Source organism: Prionailurus bengalensis, chromosome E2, assembly GCF_016509475.1.
Source record: "Prionailurus bengalensis isolate Pbe53 chromosome E2, Fcat_Pben_1.1_paternal_pri, whole genome shotgun sequence".
NCBI lineage: Eukaryota > Metazoa > Chordata > Mammalia > Carnivora > Felidae > Prionailurus > Prionailurus bengalensis.
The window spans coordinates 3,357,545-3,373,657 of NC_057352.1; the positions used below are offsets into that span (position 1 = coordinate 3,357,545).

General features: G+C 54.5%; 1 protein-coding gene and 1 pseudogene across 3 annotated transcripts; one reads left to right on the forward strand and one right to left on the reverse strand.

Moving 5' to 3' along the window:
* Nucleotides 1-3,134: 3,134 nt before the first annotated feature.
* On the forward strand, nucleotides 3,135-16,113 carry HSPBP1 (HSPA (Hsp70) binding protein 1). Of its 3 annotated transcripts, none has more exons than XM_043598298.1 (8): nucleotides 3,135-3,321; nucleotides 3,673-3,970; nucleotides 5,684-5,888; nucleotides 8,442-8,666; nucleotides 11,475-11,630; nucleotides 11,741-11,837; nucleotides 12,377-12,488; nucleotides 15,806-16,113. In XM_043598298.1, the coding sequence occupies exons 2-8, from the start codon at nucleotides 3,767-3,769 to the stop codon at nucleotides 15,878-15,880; spliced, it is 1,074 nt and encodes a 357-aa protein (XP_043454233.1). In that variant the 5' UTR covers nucleotides 3,135-3,321; nucleotides 3,673-3,766; the 3' UTR covers nucleotides 15,881-16,113. The 3 variants fall into 3 exon arrangements, with proteins under 3 accessions (XP_043454233.1, XP_043454232.1, XP_043454231.1); XM_043598297.1 differs by having other exon boundaries at nucleotides 3,136-3,321; nucleotides 3,676-3,970; XM_043598296.1 differs by lacking the exon at nucleotides 3,135-3,321 and having other exon boundaries at nucleotides 3,617-3,970.
* LOC122493739 lies at nucleotides 7,052-7,882 on the reverse strand (annotated as a pseudogene).

Below are 16,113 nucleotides of genomic sequence, written 5' to 3' on the forward strand. Positions count from 1 at the left end.
AGGCCCAGGGAGAAGAAGGGCAGCCAGAAAGATGAAGGGTCAGAGCGCAGGAGGGAAGTGGGAGAGACAGGTGGACGGGGATGAGGCGGCAGGTAAAAGAACAGACAGGTGGAGGGACAGAGACCGAGACGAAGAAAGACAGGGCTATGGAGAGGGACAAAGAAGGAGAGAGCTGGGGACCGGAAAAGAACCGTGGGGTCCCTACAGGGGGGAGGGCTACGTGCTGGGGAAGACGGGGGCACAGAAAGAGGGAGACAAGCAGAGAGAGGGAAAGAATTTGGGGGTTGCCGAACCAGGCCCCCAAGCCTGCCCACCCAGGCCTCCTTCTCCCTCTAGTATCAGGGCCCCATATCCACCCACAGCCCAGGTGCACCTTCTCAGATTTTCTTGGTTCTATTCCCCCTTTTAGGATCCTCAGTACTCCACAAAGAAACTTCCAGAACCCCCTCAGGTCCCTGTGTATGTTTTGAGACCCCTGAGTATTCTTTGTGCCCACCATAGGGTCCCCTCAATCTTCATGTGGGCCTCCATACAATTCTACATGCCCACTATAGCACGTCCACGGATCTGTGCTCAGGTAGATCTCCACATAATCCAGGACTCCTGTATCAGGTACCCAAAGGTCTTAGACACCCGTTTAGTCCCCAAGTCCCCTATAAAGTGGACCCAAGAGCTTCTAGTCTCCTAGACAACTGCCTTCATTCTGTAAACCTTTATTTAACACCAAATCTGAATGCTGGCCCTGTCCACATGGTGAGGGGACACCAGGGAACCACACCAACAAAGATCTTTGCCCCGTGCAGCTTCCACGGCAGTGGACACGGCAGGTGATAAACAAGATAAGCGAAGTGTATGTTTTGACAGTCAAGTCTCTGGAGACAAGTGCCGAGGAGCAGATGAGGGGTGCAGGAAGTGTTTGTTGGGTGGAGTAGGATTTTTTAAGCGGTGCCAAGAAAGACTTCTCCAGTGAGGGAACGCTGAAGGAAAATGAAGGTCAGAGCTGTGTGGACAAAGTACCTTCCACGCAGCGGACAGCGAGTGCAAAGGCCCTACGGTGCATGGTGGGAACCTCGAAGGGTCAGTGTGGCTGGAGGAGCAAGAGAGGGGGAGAGACAGAAAATGAGGTGAGGAGGCAGATCATATAGGACCCTATTAGAAGCAGGGTGACCATATGCCTGGTATTCTGTAATTATCGTCATCACCATCATTATTTGGTATTCTGTAATTATTAATGAGGTCTGTTTGCACTCTGAAGTCTCGCTATGCATTGAAAATTGTATGATCACCCTACTCATAAGGTCATCATAAGGACTATGGCTTTTGTAGGGTACCTGGGGAGTTTTCCTGCAGGCCAGCATTATATTATACGTATATTAACATACACAGTGTTATGTATAATTACACATTGTATTTACATAGGTTGTATGGTACCATGCATAATAACGTATTGTAAATAATATAAGTCGACTTGTACATGGGTGTATGTAAGGATGGTAGGCTGAATAACAGCCCCCAGAGATGCCCACATCCTAATTTCCCAGAACCTGGGCCTATGTCACCTTATGTAGCAAAAGAGACTTCGCAGATGTGACTGAGTTGAAGATCTGGAGATGGGCAGATGATCCTGGTTATCTGGGTGGGCCCTGTAGGTGATCGCAAGGATCCTTGTGAAAGGGTGGCAGGGGACGGTCAGAGTCAGAGGAGATGGGACCAAGACAGCAGAAGCCAATGTGATGTAGCCACAATCCAAGGAATGCGGGTGGTCTCTGGAAGACAGAAAAGGCAGGCAGCAGATTTTCTCCTAGACCCTCGAGAAGGAACACAGTCCTGCTGCTACCTTGATTCTAACTGAGTGAGAACCATTTTGGACTTCAGACCACCAGAACTGTAAGATAATAAATCTGTGTTGTTTTAAGCCACCAAATTTTTCGCAATTTATTTTTTAAATGTTTATTTGTTTATTTTTTTTTGAGAGAGAGAAAGAGCGTGAGTGGGGGAAGGGCAGAAAGAAAGGGAGAGAGAGAATCCCAAGCAGACTCCATCACTGTCAGCGCAGAGCCCTATGCAGCGCTTGACGCAGGGACCCCCGAAGGGCCCCATCACACGAATTGAAGAATCCATGCTTAACCGACTGAGGCACCCAGGCGCTTCTTTCATAATTTGTTAAAGGCAGCAATAGAAACACATACAATAGGGTACAGGGCGTGAGGGTGGCGGTAGGAGCCCAGACCCCTGATAGCTATTTTGCTCAGTGCTACAAACACCGCCCGCGGGAGCCCAGGGCTTTTACGTTGTCTCTCCAATTCTGTCCCCAATACAACCTCGCACACTCCTGGCGCAGCAGGATGTGCAATCCGTGTGCGACTGTGGCCGCCACCTGAGCTGAGTACAACCTTCTCCTAGCGGGGCAGGGCGGGGCCCCTAATGGAAGACTAGAACCAGGAGTTAAGCCCAGCTCGAGGCAAATAGCTCTACAGACCAGGCATATTCCCAGACCCGGGCCCCACACACGGCGCACAGAACCGGCAAGCCTCCCGAACCACCTAGTCCGAGCATTTTGCTTTGGCTGCGGCCTTCAGGAATCCCCTCGTCCCGTGCACCTGGCAGGACCCAGGGACGATTCCAAGAGGGAGAGGCTGGGTGATAATAGGTGTCCGCAGGCGCTGCAGTGGGAACGAGGGAGCCCCCTTTGACGACTGGGGAAACTGAGGCCAGGAGCGGGGTGGAATGGGCCAAAGGCTGCTTACATCAAATATTAGGGGTGAGAACCTAGGGCTCCAGTAAAAGATGCAGCAGGTGTCCAGGTGCAGGGGAAAAGGCCCTAGGGTGAGGGACCTGCACAACCTGCAAGTAGGGGGTGGGGCCTAACGGGGAGCGGCCCGCTCACCGGCACGCGGCGGGGCTCAGGGGAGGGGTGGAGTCAAGCTGGGAGAAGCCGAAAGGCCCAGAACAGGGGCGGAGCGTGAGGTGGCAGGGCGGGGCGAGAACATCGGTGTGGGCGGAGCTACACTGTGGGCGGGGCGAAGCCACGGCAGGGGTGGAGCTTGCAAGGAGGACTAGGGGACGCGGCTCCTAAGGGGCGAGATCTGGGTCGGGGCGGAGCTTAGGCTGAGCATGAAGCGGGGGGCGGGGCCGGCCGCCTTATCCGGCCAGGTGGGAAGGGCTTAAGAGCCGGGAAAGCCTCCTGGATCAAGGTTGGGAGGGTGCGCCGGGAACTTCCGGGCGAGTTTGGCGCATTTCCGGTCAAGATGGCGGCGCCCAGCAGAGTCAGGTGCGGGCGACTCTGTCTTTAGTAGCGGCGGCGACTCACAGCCCGGGGAGGTGAGTCTTGGGTTAGGGAGGTCCGTCTCGCTCTGGCTCCTTTCTTTGGAGAGGAAGGAGAGGGGATTTGTTGCTAAGGCGTCCAAAGGGGGGGCTTGTTGCCAAGGAGGCAGGGCAGTGGGGTTGCTAAGAGACGGGAACGCACTTAGGGGCGATGGGGGAGGGGGTTGCTAGGTTGCTAGTTGGAGTGGGTGGGGCCTGTTGCGAGGGAGGAAGGAGGGGCGTGTGACTTTGGGGAAGGGTCCTGTGGGTCTGCAGGAAGGAAAGAGGGCTGTGGCTATGGTGGGTGCGGGCAGAGTGGTTTGGGGTCATGGGCGGGCGCCCAGCTCCCCTAAAACGCCGCCTTCTCAGCAGACCCCCAGGAGTCGACCCGACGGGACGCCAGAGCTACCTCAGCGGTGGCCACCCGCTCTCCCAGACACATTCTTCCCTTCACAAACAGCCCATGGCGGACCAAGGCTCTGGGGGCAGCCGCCTCCCCCTGGCGCTGCCCCCGGCCTCCCAGGGTTGCTCCTCAGGGGGCGGCGGCTCCTCGGCCGGGAACTCGAGCCATCCTCCGCCCCCGCGAAACCTCCAAGGTCTGCTGCAGATGGCTATCACGGCGGGCTCTCAGGAACCAGAGCCCCCTCCAGAGCCCATGAGTGAAGAGGTAAAGGGTGGGGATCCCGGAGGTGGGGAGAGGGGGTAGGTGGGACAGAAATCTCTCGGGAAGTGCGTCCTGGGCAGGGGCGGGAGTCCAGGTGTGAGGGCATAGCGGCTGTGTTTGTGCCAGGTGGGGTTATGGTAGACTGGAGGTCAGATCTCAGAAGTGCCTGCGAGGGCAGATCCCTGGATCCCAGCATCCCGTCGAGGTGCAGAGTTGCACTGTAGCTTTGTGGTGAGAAGGGAAAGGGAGCCGGGCAGACCTGGTTTCGGCAGTATCCAGCTGTGTGACCTTGGGTATGGCACTTCACCTCTCTGAGCAGCAGGTTCTTTATTTGCAAGTTGATGATGACGCTAAGAATAACAGCATTTCATAGGGTATTTCTGAGGTTCCCGTTTAAGTAGGGGTCCACACAGCGCCGGGCAGTGTTCCTGAAGACAGCAGGCTGTTCTCATCAAGAGTGCAGGCTCTGGGGACAGGCACTTAGGTTTGACGTTAGGCTTTGTGGGTGGCCGACACTGTGACCTTGGGCAAGTCACAGCCTTTCTGGGCCTCGGTTTTCTCATCTGTGAAGTGGGGATAGCGATACTCACCTGGGAGGGTTGTCTTGGAGATTAGTTAGCAATACTGGTTAGATGTGATGTTTAGTGGCCGATGGTGATTATAGTATACAAAATATTGTGCTAATCCAGTGATGTCATTGAACGTTTAGGACAATGAGGTAGGATTAGGCACAGAAGGATTAACATCTTGCCCAAATTCATCCAGGACTTGTGACTACAGAGCCCGCATATGAGCACTAACAGACCTGGTGGGAAAAAAAAACAACAACAAGAAATCAGTGGCCAGCTCTCAGCTGTCATCTTACTTGACCTAATAGGCAGCATTTGATTCCTACCCATCTCCTTAATCTCTTTCTTCATTTGTTTTCTAGAACAACAGTGTCCTGGTTTTATCCTTACTCACTGGCTCTCCTTCCCTCTCCTCTGCTGGTTCTTCCTCATTCTCCAGCCTCTGAATGAATGCGTACCCCAGGGCTCTCCTCTTACCTCCCTGTGCTCACTTCCTTTGTGAACTCATGTTGTGTTGAGACTTCCCCCTGACCACTCTCAAATTTATATCTCTAGACCGGTGGTTCTGATATTATCTCTCTGCGGACATTTGACAACCAGCGGAGACATGTTTAGTTGTTCGACTCGGGGCAGGGGGTGGGCTGCTGGCATCTAGTAGGTAGAAACCAGGGCAGCTGCTTGCCGCTCAACATCGTCCAGTGTACCCACCCCCAACAGAACCATCCAGCTCAGAGTGTTGGTAGAGCCAGGTTGGGAAAGCCAGGTCTAGGCTGGACCTCCTCTCTGAGCTCCAGCATTTCGCCTTGGGTGTGTAATAGATCTCTCAAGCTGAACACGTTGAAAAATGAGCTCTAATCTCCACTCCTCGTGTTCCATACCCGCTTCCCCTCCCGTTTTCCCCATCTCCTTCTAGTTGCTCAGGACAGAGACCTAGGAGTCCCTTCTTTCCCACCCCGTTGCCACTCTCTCCGTAAATCTCGTGTCTAGAAAGTTGTGAATAGAAAAGATGCTCAACGGAAACCTGTTGATTGAAGGAGCAGTCAGCTCCCGAATGTTGGCCGTTATTAGCAACAACTGTTAGGCGTGAACGAATTACTGACAGAGGGTTGCTTCTTTCCCCACCCTCCTGCCCGGTCTCGCGCCCCAGAGGCGTCAGTGGCTGCAGGAGGCCATGTCCGCCGCCTTCCGGGGCCAGCGGGAGGAGGTGGAGCAGATGAAGAACTGCCTCCGCGTGCTGTCCCAGCCTACACCCTCCTTGGCTGGGGAGGCCGAACTGGCCGCTGACCAGCAGGAGCGTGAGGGGGCCCTGGAGCTGCTGGCCGACCTGTGTGAGAACATGGACAATGCTGCAGGTACGCCCCGGGCTGCCCACCCCCGCCTCCAGGGTCCTGCCCCTTCTCCCTGGTCTCCCCTCTGTCTCTTCCCTCCTCTGCAGCCCCGGGTCCCTCTGTGTCTTAGCCCCTGTCCTTCCTTTCGGGGATCACACTGTCGGCCTCTCCCCTACCCTCCCGGCCTCCAGCCTCTCCCTCTCTAGTCTGGTCCCAGATGTGACTGCCCTGTCTCTTCCTGCCTGGTCCCCTTGTCATCAGGAGGGGACCTTCTCTCACCCCACCAGCCCGGCGGCACGTCTGCCTCCCCGATATCCTCCCAAACTGGTCATTTCTCCCTAGTCTCTTGCGTGTGCACTGTCACTCCCCGGAACATGAGTGAGGAGGTGGTTCGGGGCAGGACGGTCAGAGAGGGTCTCCCCGAGGGGTGCCATTTGGTCAGAGACCTGAAGCGGTGGAGTGAGTTATGAGATTAGCTCTGGAAAAAGCTAATGGGGTATGGCCAGTGCAAAGGCCCTGAGGTGGGAACATACCTGGGACGTGCAGGAACAGCAGTAGGGCCAACAGGCCAGAATGGAGTGAGCGAAGGGCGGGAGGTGGGAGGGGACGCTGGGTGCTGGGGTTTTGTTCTAAATGCCAAGGAGCTGGTAGGAGGAGGACATTCTACCTTCAGTCGCGGGGGCATAATATAGTCATTGAGGGTGTGGATTTGTCTTTTCTGGCCGTTTCACGTCGATGGGATCATAGGATATGTGGCCTCCGAGTGGACGTTTTCAAGGGTTTTCCATGTGGGAGCCTGTAACTGGAACTTTATTCCTCTCTGGAGCAACCTATTGTGTGGATAGGTCACGGGTTTGCTTATCCATTCATCAGTTAACGCACATCGGGGTCATTGCCCCATTGCTTATGAGAATACTGCCCTCGTGAACACTGGCGCAAGTGTCTGTTTGAGTCTGTGCTTTCCGCGGTTTTGGGTCTTTATGTAGGAGTGGTCACATGACAACGCTGCGTTTGACTCCTCGAGGAACCACCAAGCTCGCTGAGACCACTTTATTTATAAGAACGGGTGCTGGGCCGTAGTTTGCCGAGCCCTGGTCTAGTATGAGGTACTCCCACAGGGAGACTGGGGGTCAGTACCGGAATTCAGTGGGCTGCAGCCTGGGACCCTAAGCCCCCAAACGCTGACATTTTTTTTTTCTGTTTTTACTTTTATTTGCATGTATTTCATGCAGAATTTACTCCCGGGCCATAAGTTTTTGTTTCTTCACTTTCTTCTGGGATATCTTTTTCTTCTGTGCAACCTCCTCTTCTGGTTTAGGAACAACCTGCTCTTTTTCAGTAAGGATCATCTCAGTGTGGCAGGGAGAGCTCATGCATGGGCTAATCCGACCATGAGCCCTGTAAGTTCTACGCCGCATTTTGGGGGCTTTGTTCACCTGGATGTGCTCAATGACCAGAGAATCTACATCTAAACCCTTACGTTCAGCATTGCTCTCTGCATTTTTAAGCACGTGCAGTAAAAATTCGGCACTCTTTTTGGGCCACCGACCCTGTGTCCAGCCCCACTGTTTGGCCTGGGCACACCTACCAACTCCACCATTGTAGCGTCAGAATGGCACACATTGCTTCTGCAAAGTGACATCTTTCAGATACTTGGTGGCCTTTCGGATATGCATTCTTTTTTTTTTTTTTTTTTCAACGTTTTTATTTATTTTTGGGACAGAGAGAGACAGAGCATGAACGGGGGAGGGGCAGAGAGAGAGGGAGACGCAGAACCAGAAACAGGCTCCAGGCTCTGAGCCATCAGCCCAGAGCCCGACGCGGGGCTTGAACTCACGGACCGCGAGATCGTGACCTGGCTGAAGTCGGACGCTTAACCGACTGTGCCACCCAGGCGCCCCGATTCTTAATGGCCTGGGCAGTTTCCCGTGTGTTCTTAGAGTGAACACGAAGATTTGAACCTCTTGATTTGCATGATTTTGTCGGGTTTTCCCCGGGTCAAGTGAATAGCGAACCATTTTCAGAGATCACCTCAGGCCACTTACGGGAAGAGAAACGCTGACATTTTTGAGACCTCGGAGGGATGCCTAGTTGGGTGCCGGGAGGAAGCCCGCACTTGAAGCAGGCTCCCCTGGGAGGCAGCCTCACCCTCCAGCCTCACCTGGAGTATTAACTTGTGAGGGTGGCAGTAACAAAGCACCACAGAATGGGAGGCTTGAATAGACTTGTGTCGCCTCACACCTCTGGAGACTGGAAGTCTGAGATCCAGGTGTGGGCAGGGTCAGTTTCTCCTGGGCTCGGGTCTCCTTGGTTTGCAGGTGGCCGCCTTCTCCCCGTGTCCACACGTGGTCTTCCCTGTGTGCATGTCTGTGTCCTGATCTCTTATAAGGACACTGGTCGTACCAGATTAGCACCCACCCTGATGATCTCACTCTACCTGGGTGATTTCTTAAAAGGCCCTGTTTCCCCATACGTTACATCCTTAGACACTCGGGGCTTCAGCATACGAATGTTGGGGGGGAGGGCACAGCTCAGCCCCTAGCACCTGAACTCTCGTCTCCCCTCTCTCTGGCACAGACTTCTGCCAGCTGTCAGGCATGCACCTGCTGGTAGGCCGGTACCTGGAGGCAGGGCCCGCGGGGCTGCGGTGGCGGGCGGCACAGCTCATCGGCACCTGCAGCCAGAACGTGGCGGCCATCCAGGAGCAGGTGCTGGGCCTGGGCGCCCTGCGCAAGTTGCTGCGGCTTCTCGACCGGGACTCCTCTGACTTGGTGCGCGTGAAGGCCCTGTTCGCCATCTCCTGTGAGTGTCGGGGGGCTGCGGGGAGGCGCACAGATCCTGCTGGGATCTGCCTGGGGGCAGGTGGAGGGGGACCTGAACGTTCAGTTATGCCCATTACCCGTTGAGACTCTGTGCTGGGTGCCAGGACTGGGTGGTGAGCTTGCCAACCCCCTGTCACTCAGAGAGCCAGACCCTAGTGCCACGGGAATGCTGCTCAACACGTCAGTCGTCAGTCTCTGTTGCCCTTCCTTGTCGTGAGGAGGGGGCCGTCCTTGCCTGAGAGGGTGGCCTCCACCCATTAGAGATACCAGTGGCTCTCACTCACGCTGCCTCCTGGGGAACAGGTGCCTGGATGGGGCTGATGCCGACACCTGTGGGGCACTCTCTGTGTGCCAGGCCCCACGCCAAGCCTGGGCGAGCATTAGCTTGGTTAGCCCGCACACACACCGTCGGAGGTAGGGAGACTGAATCTGCGTCAGGGACAGACCAGGTCAGGTAGCCTAAGTGACAACCCAGGCGCCCTGCAAGGATGTGCAGGTGCGCGGGGGGAGCCCAGGCAGTGCTCTCCACCATGCACTGGGCCCCCGTCTATGTGTGCGCCATGCTGGAGGCCCCCATTTGACGGTTTCTTTCTGTCTTTTTTTTTTTTTTTTTGAATAAGTTTTGTTGGGATGAAATTCACAGGCTATAGAATTCATCCTTTTGTTTATTTTTAAAACAGTTTTAATGTTTATTTATTTTTGAGAGACAAAGAGAGAGAGGGAGGCAGAGGATGAGAAGCAGGCTCTGAGCTGTCAAGCGCAGAGCCTGACTTGGGGCTCGAACCTGTGAACTGTGAGATCATGACCTGAGCCGAAGTCAGATGCTTAACCGACTGAGCCACCCAGACCCCCCATCATCCCTTTGAAGTGCACAGTTTAGTGTATTCTCAAGGCTGTGCAACCGTCACCGCTGTCGAACTCCAGAACATTTCCATCGCTCCCAAGAGAAGCCCCACGCCTGTTAGCGGCCCCTCTGCGCCCCCTTTCCTCTGGCCCCTGGCAGCCACCCAGCAGCCTGCTTACTGCTTGCCTGCCCCGGACATGTGGCAGAAGTCATACACCGCATGGCCTTTTGCATCTGGCTTCTTTCACTGAGCGTCGTTCTCCAGGCGCGTCTGCATTTATAGCACATACCACCGCCTCGTTCGCTTGTGTGGCTGAATAGTACGTCATTCGTGAATGGACTACGTTCTGTTTATTCCTTCATCACTCACATGGCAGGTGGTTTCTACCTTTGGCTGTGTGAACGGTCCCACCGTGGACCATGTGGGCAAGGTTTTGAGCGGACGCGTGTCTTCATCGCTCTCGGGTGCGCACGCCTGGGCGCGGGCGCGCGGGGTCCTGTGGCCGCTCTGCATTTAACTCTTGGAAGTTGGAGGAGAACCTGTTCCCTCCCCTCACAACACTCGTGATACCAAACGTGTGTGCGGGGGTTTCTACAACAACCAGGTTTCCAACTTGCAGGACACCAGCGGGGTGTTGGACAGTTCCATTCGGACACTAGCTACCCACAGACGGCACACCTCCCACAGGCTAAGGGCCCAGCTCTACGAGACTGCCCTGCTTCAGACACCAGTGGAGAGTTTGGGCGTCCCTTACTTCTTCGTTACTGGCTACGTATTGGTGGTTCCCATGACGCCCCTCCTCGGCCTCGATAACTTGCCAGAATAGCTCACAGAGCTCAAGGAAATACCTATGTTTAATGACTTATTATAAAGGATGTGACAAAGGATACAGATGAACATCCAGATGAAGAGGGACATGGGACGAGGTCTAGAAGGGTCCTGAGGACAGGAGCTTCTGCCCCTAAGGAGTTGGGGTGTGCCATCCTCCTGAATTCACTAACCCAGAGGCTCTCTGAACCCCACAGTTTAGGGATTTTTTTAAGTTGTAGAAACCCCCGCACAAACTTAAAAAGCACAAGCAGGGGGAGGGGCAGAGAGAGAGAGAGAGAGAGAGAGAGAGAGAGAGAGAGAGAGAATCCCAAGCAGCCTCCACACTGTCAGCGCAGAGCCCGACTTGGGTCTAAAACTCATGAATTGTGAGATCATGACCTGAGCCGTAATCAGGAGTCAGACACTTAACCGACTGAGCCACCCAGGCGCCCCGAGGGATTTTTATGGAGGCTTTCTCACGTAGGCGTGATGGATCATTGATTTCACTTCTAGTCCCTCTCTCCTTTCTGGAGGATGGGAGGTGGGGCTGGAAGTTTCCAAGTTTCTAATCATGGGTTGGTCTTTCTGATAAGTAAACCCCATCCAGTAGTCCACCCAGAGTCACCTCATTAGAACAAAAGATGCTCCTATCACCCAGAAACTTCCAAGGGTTTTGAGACGTTGGTGTCAGGAAAGGGGGCAGAGACCAAGTATGTATTTAGTATGTCACAGTGGCCCCGGGAGAAGAACAGGGAGGCTAGGAAGAAAGGGATTGTGGCAAGGGTGCGGGAAAGAGTCCTGGAGGAGGTGGCATCTGGAGAGTCACCTGCAAAACTGGGGAGACAGATGGACAGGCAGACCTTGGGTGGCTTGGCCACAAAGGGTGGACAGAGAGACTCAGTTCCCCAGAGGTCCCGAGAGCCAGAGCAGGATGGGGAAGAGGTGGGTCAGTGTTGTCTTCTAATAGCTTATGTTAATCATCTCTCAGTAAAAAGAAATACCTAAAAAAAAAATAATGCTTATGAAGCGCGGGACCCTAGAAGTTGATGTTGATGGTGGTGACGGTGGTGAGGATTCTGGTGATGGTGGTGACTGTGACCTCGAGGTTCCTCCCCCCGCTTGTCTCCCCCCAGGCCTGGTCCGGGAGCAGGAGGCTGGGCTGCTGCAGTTCCTGCGCCTGGACGGCTTCTCCGTGTTGATGCGGGCCATGCAGCAGCAGGTGCAGAAGCTCAAGGTCAAGTCGGCGTTCCTGCTGCAGAACCTGCTGGTGGGCCACCCCGAACACAAAGGTGGGGCAGCCAGGGCAGGGGGCCCAGGGATGGTCCCAAAGGGAGGGTGGGTGGTGTGGGGGGGGGAGGGGTGTGGACTGCCCCTCTGACCCCCAAGACCCTTCCCCCAGGGACCCTGTGCTCCATGGGGATGGTCCAGCAGCTGGTGGCCCTGATCCGGACAGAACACAGCCCCTTCCATGAGCATGTGCTTGGAGCCCTGTGCAGGTATGCTGGGGCCTCTGAGAGGGCGAGGCCTGTGCCAGGCGCCCCCCCCCCCAACCTCCCGGGCTGGCACCGCTGGGCTCCCGCCCACCAGCCTCCTCCCTGATGGGATTCAGGAGCTTGGGCCTTTCCCACAGAGGGGGCAGGCATCATTGTGCTGGCCCTCCCTGAGCAGTAGTTTCCTCACTTGTAGGGGCTGACACGGCAGCCTGGGAGGAGGGGCAGAGGCTTACCCCGCTCCCCCCACACACGGTACTGGCAGATTAGTGTCTGCACGAGAGGACACGGGGAGCAGCCCGTCACGCAGGTGGCGGCTCCCGTGTGCCGAGCGGGCTCCAGGCCAGGCTCTGTGCCAGGTGCCTTGTTTTGTACCAGTCTCATCGTAGTCCCTGGGGTGGCGTGGGGACGGCGTGAGGTCTGCATCCGGATGGGGAAACTGAGGCCCAGCGTGGGGAACTGTCTTGCCCGGGCTCCTGTGGGAGCAGCGCCGGGGCGGGCCTGTGTAGAGCGGGGTCCCAAGGATTGCTCTCCTGTCCCCGCAGCCTGGTGACAGACTTCCCCCAGGGCGTGCGGGAGTGCCGGGAGCCCGAGCTGGGCCTGGAGGAGCTGCTCCGTCACCGCGTCCAGCTGCTACAGCAGCACGAGGAGTACCAGGTACGGCCCGCGGGCGTGGCTGCGGCACCTGCTGCGTCCTTCCTGTGTCTCTTGCCACGTGCCTCGTGCTCTGAGCTAGCGCTGCTGCACGGGCGAATGGGAGCCCGGGGTGCCGTAAGGGGTTAGTTAGCAGTCATTTACTTATGGCCAAATCGTATAGTTATTTACATCCTGTCAGAGTTTTAACAATTAATCTTTATTAGATTGCTAAATAACAAGTCTGATAAGTAGCAACCAATGAGATAATTGAATAAGAAACGAGATAAGTAACTCATGTATTTAATTAGGTAATAAGTAACAAGTGATAACTCAGATAATTAATCAGGAACAAATAAGTGATAAAGAGCAACTAATTAAATATTCGTACAGTTGTTTAATTATTTAAGTGATTTAGCTGATAATTAAACGTGTCACACTCCAGGGACAACTGTTTGGCTGAGTCCGTTCCTCTGTGACACTGTCGAGAGTTCACAGAGGTGCTGGGAGTGAGGAGCAGGGATGACCAGGAGAGGTACAGTGTCCACTCCTAGGGGCTTGCCCCGACCTCATCACAGGAACACGTGGAAACATGTGCCCACGGATCGTGGGGTCCACGGAGCCCCAACCCAGCCTGGGCTCACTTCCAGCTGGGGAGTGCTTTAGTTGTTGCATTCGATCCCTGAGCCTATCAGTAGGTGATACCACGGCCTACTGGTGAGGACCCTCCTGGTGAGACAGGTCTCCTATGAACTGACCACCACTCCTTTTGCCTTTTTTTTTTTTGTTCCAAAAAAAAAAAGTCTGTTAGCTCTATTTGGTTTTAATTTTTAACATTTATTTATTTTTGAGAGGAGACAGAGCATAAGCAGGGGAGGGGCAGAGGGAGAGGGGGAGACACAGACTCAGAAGCAGGCTCCAGGCTCTGACCTGTCAGCACAGAGTCCGATGAGGGTCTCGAACTCATGAGCCGTGAGGTCATGAGCTGAGCTGAAGTCGGACGCTCAACCGACTGAGCCACCCAGGCGCCCCGCTTAACAGTTCTATTGAGGTATAAGTGTCATGTAATAAGCCACTTACTTGAAGTGTGCGACGTGAGAAGCTCAGACATATGGATACACCTGTGGAAACCTTCATTCTTCCTTGCCTCCCTTTGTCGGGGGCAGCTCAGCCATGTGCCAGGCCCTGATCTGGGCGCTGGGGGTTTGGGGAGGAGCAAAAGGGTACAGCCTTCGCTCTCACGGGGGCTCAGGGGTGATAAACATGCAGACACGCAGAAATACATATTTACAAGTACATGTATACCTTGTGTGTGCGTGTATATGTGCATGCATAATACATGCAGTGTTTGTATATGTGTGATTTAACACGGATAGTATGACATCAGGAGGTTACAAGTACACTGACGGAAAAAACGTGAGGGGGCAGAGAAGACGGGGCAGTGATGCGTTAGATCTGGTGCCATATCAGTTTCCTACGGCTGCTCTAACAGTACCACAGACTGGGTGGCTTAATGCAGGGAGGTATGCTCTCGCCGTTCTGGGGACTAGAAGTCTGAAGGCAAGGTGTCGGCAGGGCCGTGCTCCCTCTGAAGGTTCTAGGGGAATAATCCTTCCGCTTCCAGCTGCTAGTAGTTGCTGGCAATCTTTGGCTTGTGGATGTGCCGGTCCGGTTTCTGCCTCCATTTTCACATGGGCCTTCTTCTGTGTCTGTGTGTCTGTCTTGGAAATCTTTCCAGATACTTAGAGGTCTGCTTTAATTTCAGCATAATTGAATGACGCAGTTGGCATGATATCCCGTCAGGTGATTCTGTCATGACTTAGTCCTCTTTTGTAGGTAAATTTAAGAGTTAAATTTCATGAATGCTTTCTTGCAAAAAGGTCCTGTAGTCATGTGGTTCAAAAGCGAAGCTGCATAGGAGGGTAAGCAGTGAAAAGTCTCCCCGCTGCCCTTGTCTTTAACCACCCAGTGCCTCCCCCAGTTCTGTGTGCGCCCTTCCTCAGATGGTCTATGCACACGAGCAAAGGTGCGTGTAAATTCTCCTCTTCCTGTGCCCCTTTTGTGCACAACCGACCTGTCCTCACCACTCTTCTGTTCCCTGCCTCATTCCCTTTCATAACGTCTCAGGGAGGGGTGCAGGAGGAGTGTGTTGTGTGTTGGCGGCCCTGGCTTTTTCCTGTTTCCTTTGAGAGCTGCAAGGTAGGTCGCTTCTTCCGCACCATGACCCCTGTTAACGGACATGCTGGTTGTTGCTACCACTCTGCTAAAGGAATAACCTTTTTACCTGTTACTTAATATGCATGAATATGGCTATAGGACAATTTCCAGAGAGGGAAAAGCGGCCAGGTTAAGGTAGGTTCAAGTGAAGGTACAGGGTTAGGGGCCGTTTTGTTAGCTATTGCCAAATTGCTCTCTATAAGGGGGGAACCAGTTGATGAGGGCACCCAAGGGTCCCTTAAGCCGTTTGGTCTTTTTCCAAGCCGATTCGCGAAAAGTAGTATTCCAGACCGGTTTACATTTGCGTTTCTGCAGTGAGTCACGTCAGACAGCTTTCCTTTCTCATGAACTGTTCATTCGTATCCTGTGCCCATTCGTGTACAGGGTGGTGGGTTTTTTTTTTGTTTAATTTTTTTAACGTTTATTTATTTTTGAGACAGAGAGAGACAGAGCATGAACGGGGGAGGGTCAGAGAGAGAGGGAGACACAATCAGAAACAGGCTCCAGGCTCTGAGCCATCAGCCCAGAGCCCGACGCGGGGCTCGAACTCACGGACCGCGAGATCGTGACCTGAGCCGAAGTCGGACGCTTAACCGACTGAGCCACCCAGGCGCCCCTAAGGGGTGGTGGTTTTTATAATCGATTTATTTTAAAGCTCTTGAAGCATTAAATATGTTAGCCCTTTCAGACGAGTTGCAAATATTTTTCACCCCAAACTGTTGTTTTTCTTTCCTTTTTGTTTCTGGCATCTTTGTGCCAAGCAGAACGCTTTCAGGTTCATACAGTCCAGTCTTTCAGTGGTGTTTGTACCTGTGGAAGGGGTTTTAGTTTTAAGTGGTGATTAGTAGGGGTCGGTGGTACCTGGGAGTTAGGGCGCAAGGAGCTGAGGGGAGGACTCACCAGTGGGGTTTGATGGAGGCTGCGCGGCCCCTGGTTCTAGGTCAGTGGTCCGGGCACAGGGGAGAATGACGGATCCCGCTGGCATGGATCTCCGCTGAGATCTGAGGACCCTGGGAGACTTCTGGGGCAGGCAGTGGGAGGGCAGAGACCCCGAAGCAGGGATGGGCCTCTCCACTCAGGACTCCGCCTCTTGTCCCCCCACCCCCACCCTCACCCCCATCCAGGAGGAGCTGGAGTTCTGTGAAAAGCTGCTACAGACCTGTTTCTCCAGCCCGACGGATGACAGCATGGATCGGTGAAACCTGGTGGCTTATCGCCTGTCTCCGTGGAGCCCCAGGCCTCCTGCCTCCCAAGCGAGAGCAGGGCCTTACTGGTGCATGGCCAGGGCGTGCCAGCCGGTCTCTGCTCGGCCCCCTGCAGGGGCACCGGGGAAGGCTCTGGCTCCCTGGATCTCACCTCTTGTGCTCTCACGCCCTTCCTCCTTCTTGTGTCCACACTGTTCTAATAAAGGTGTTTCTCTTCCTCCAGCTCA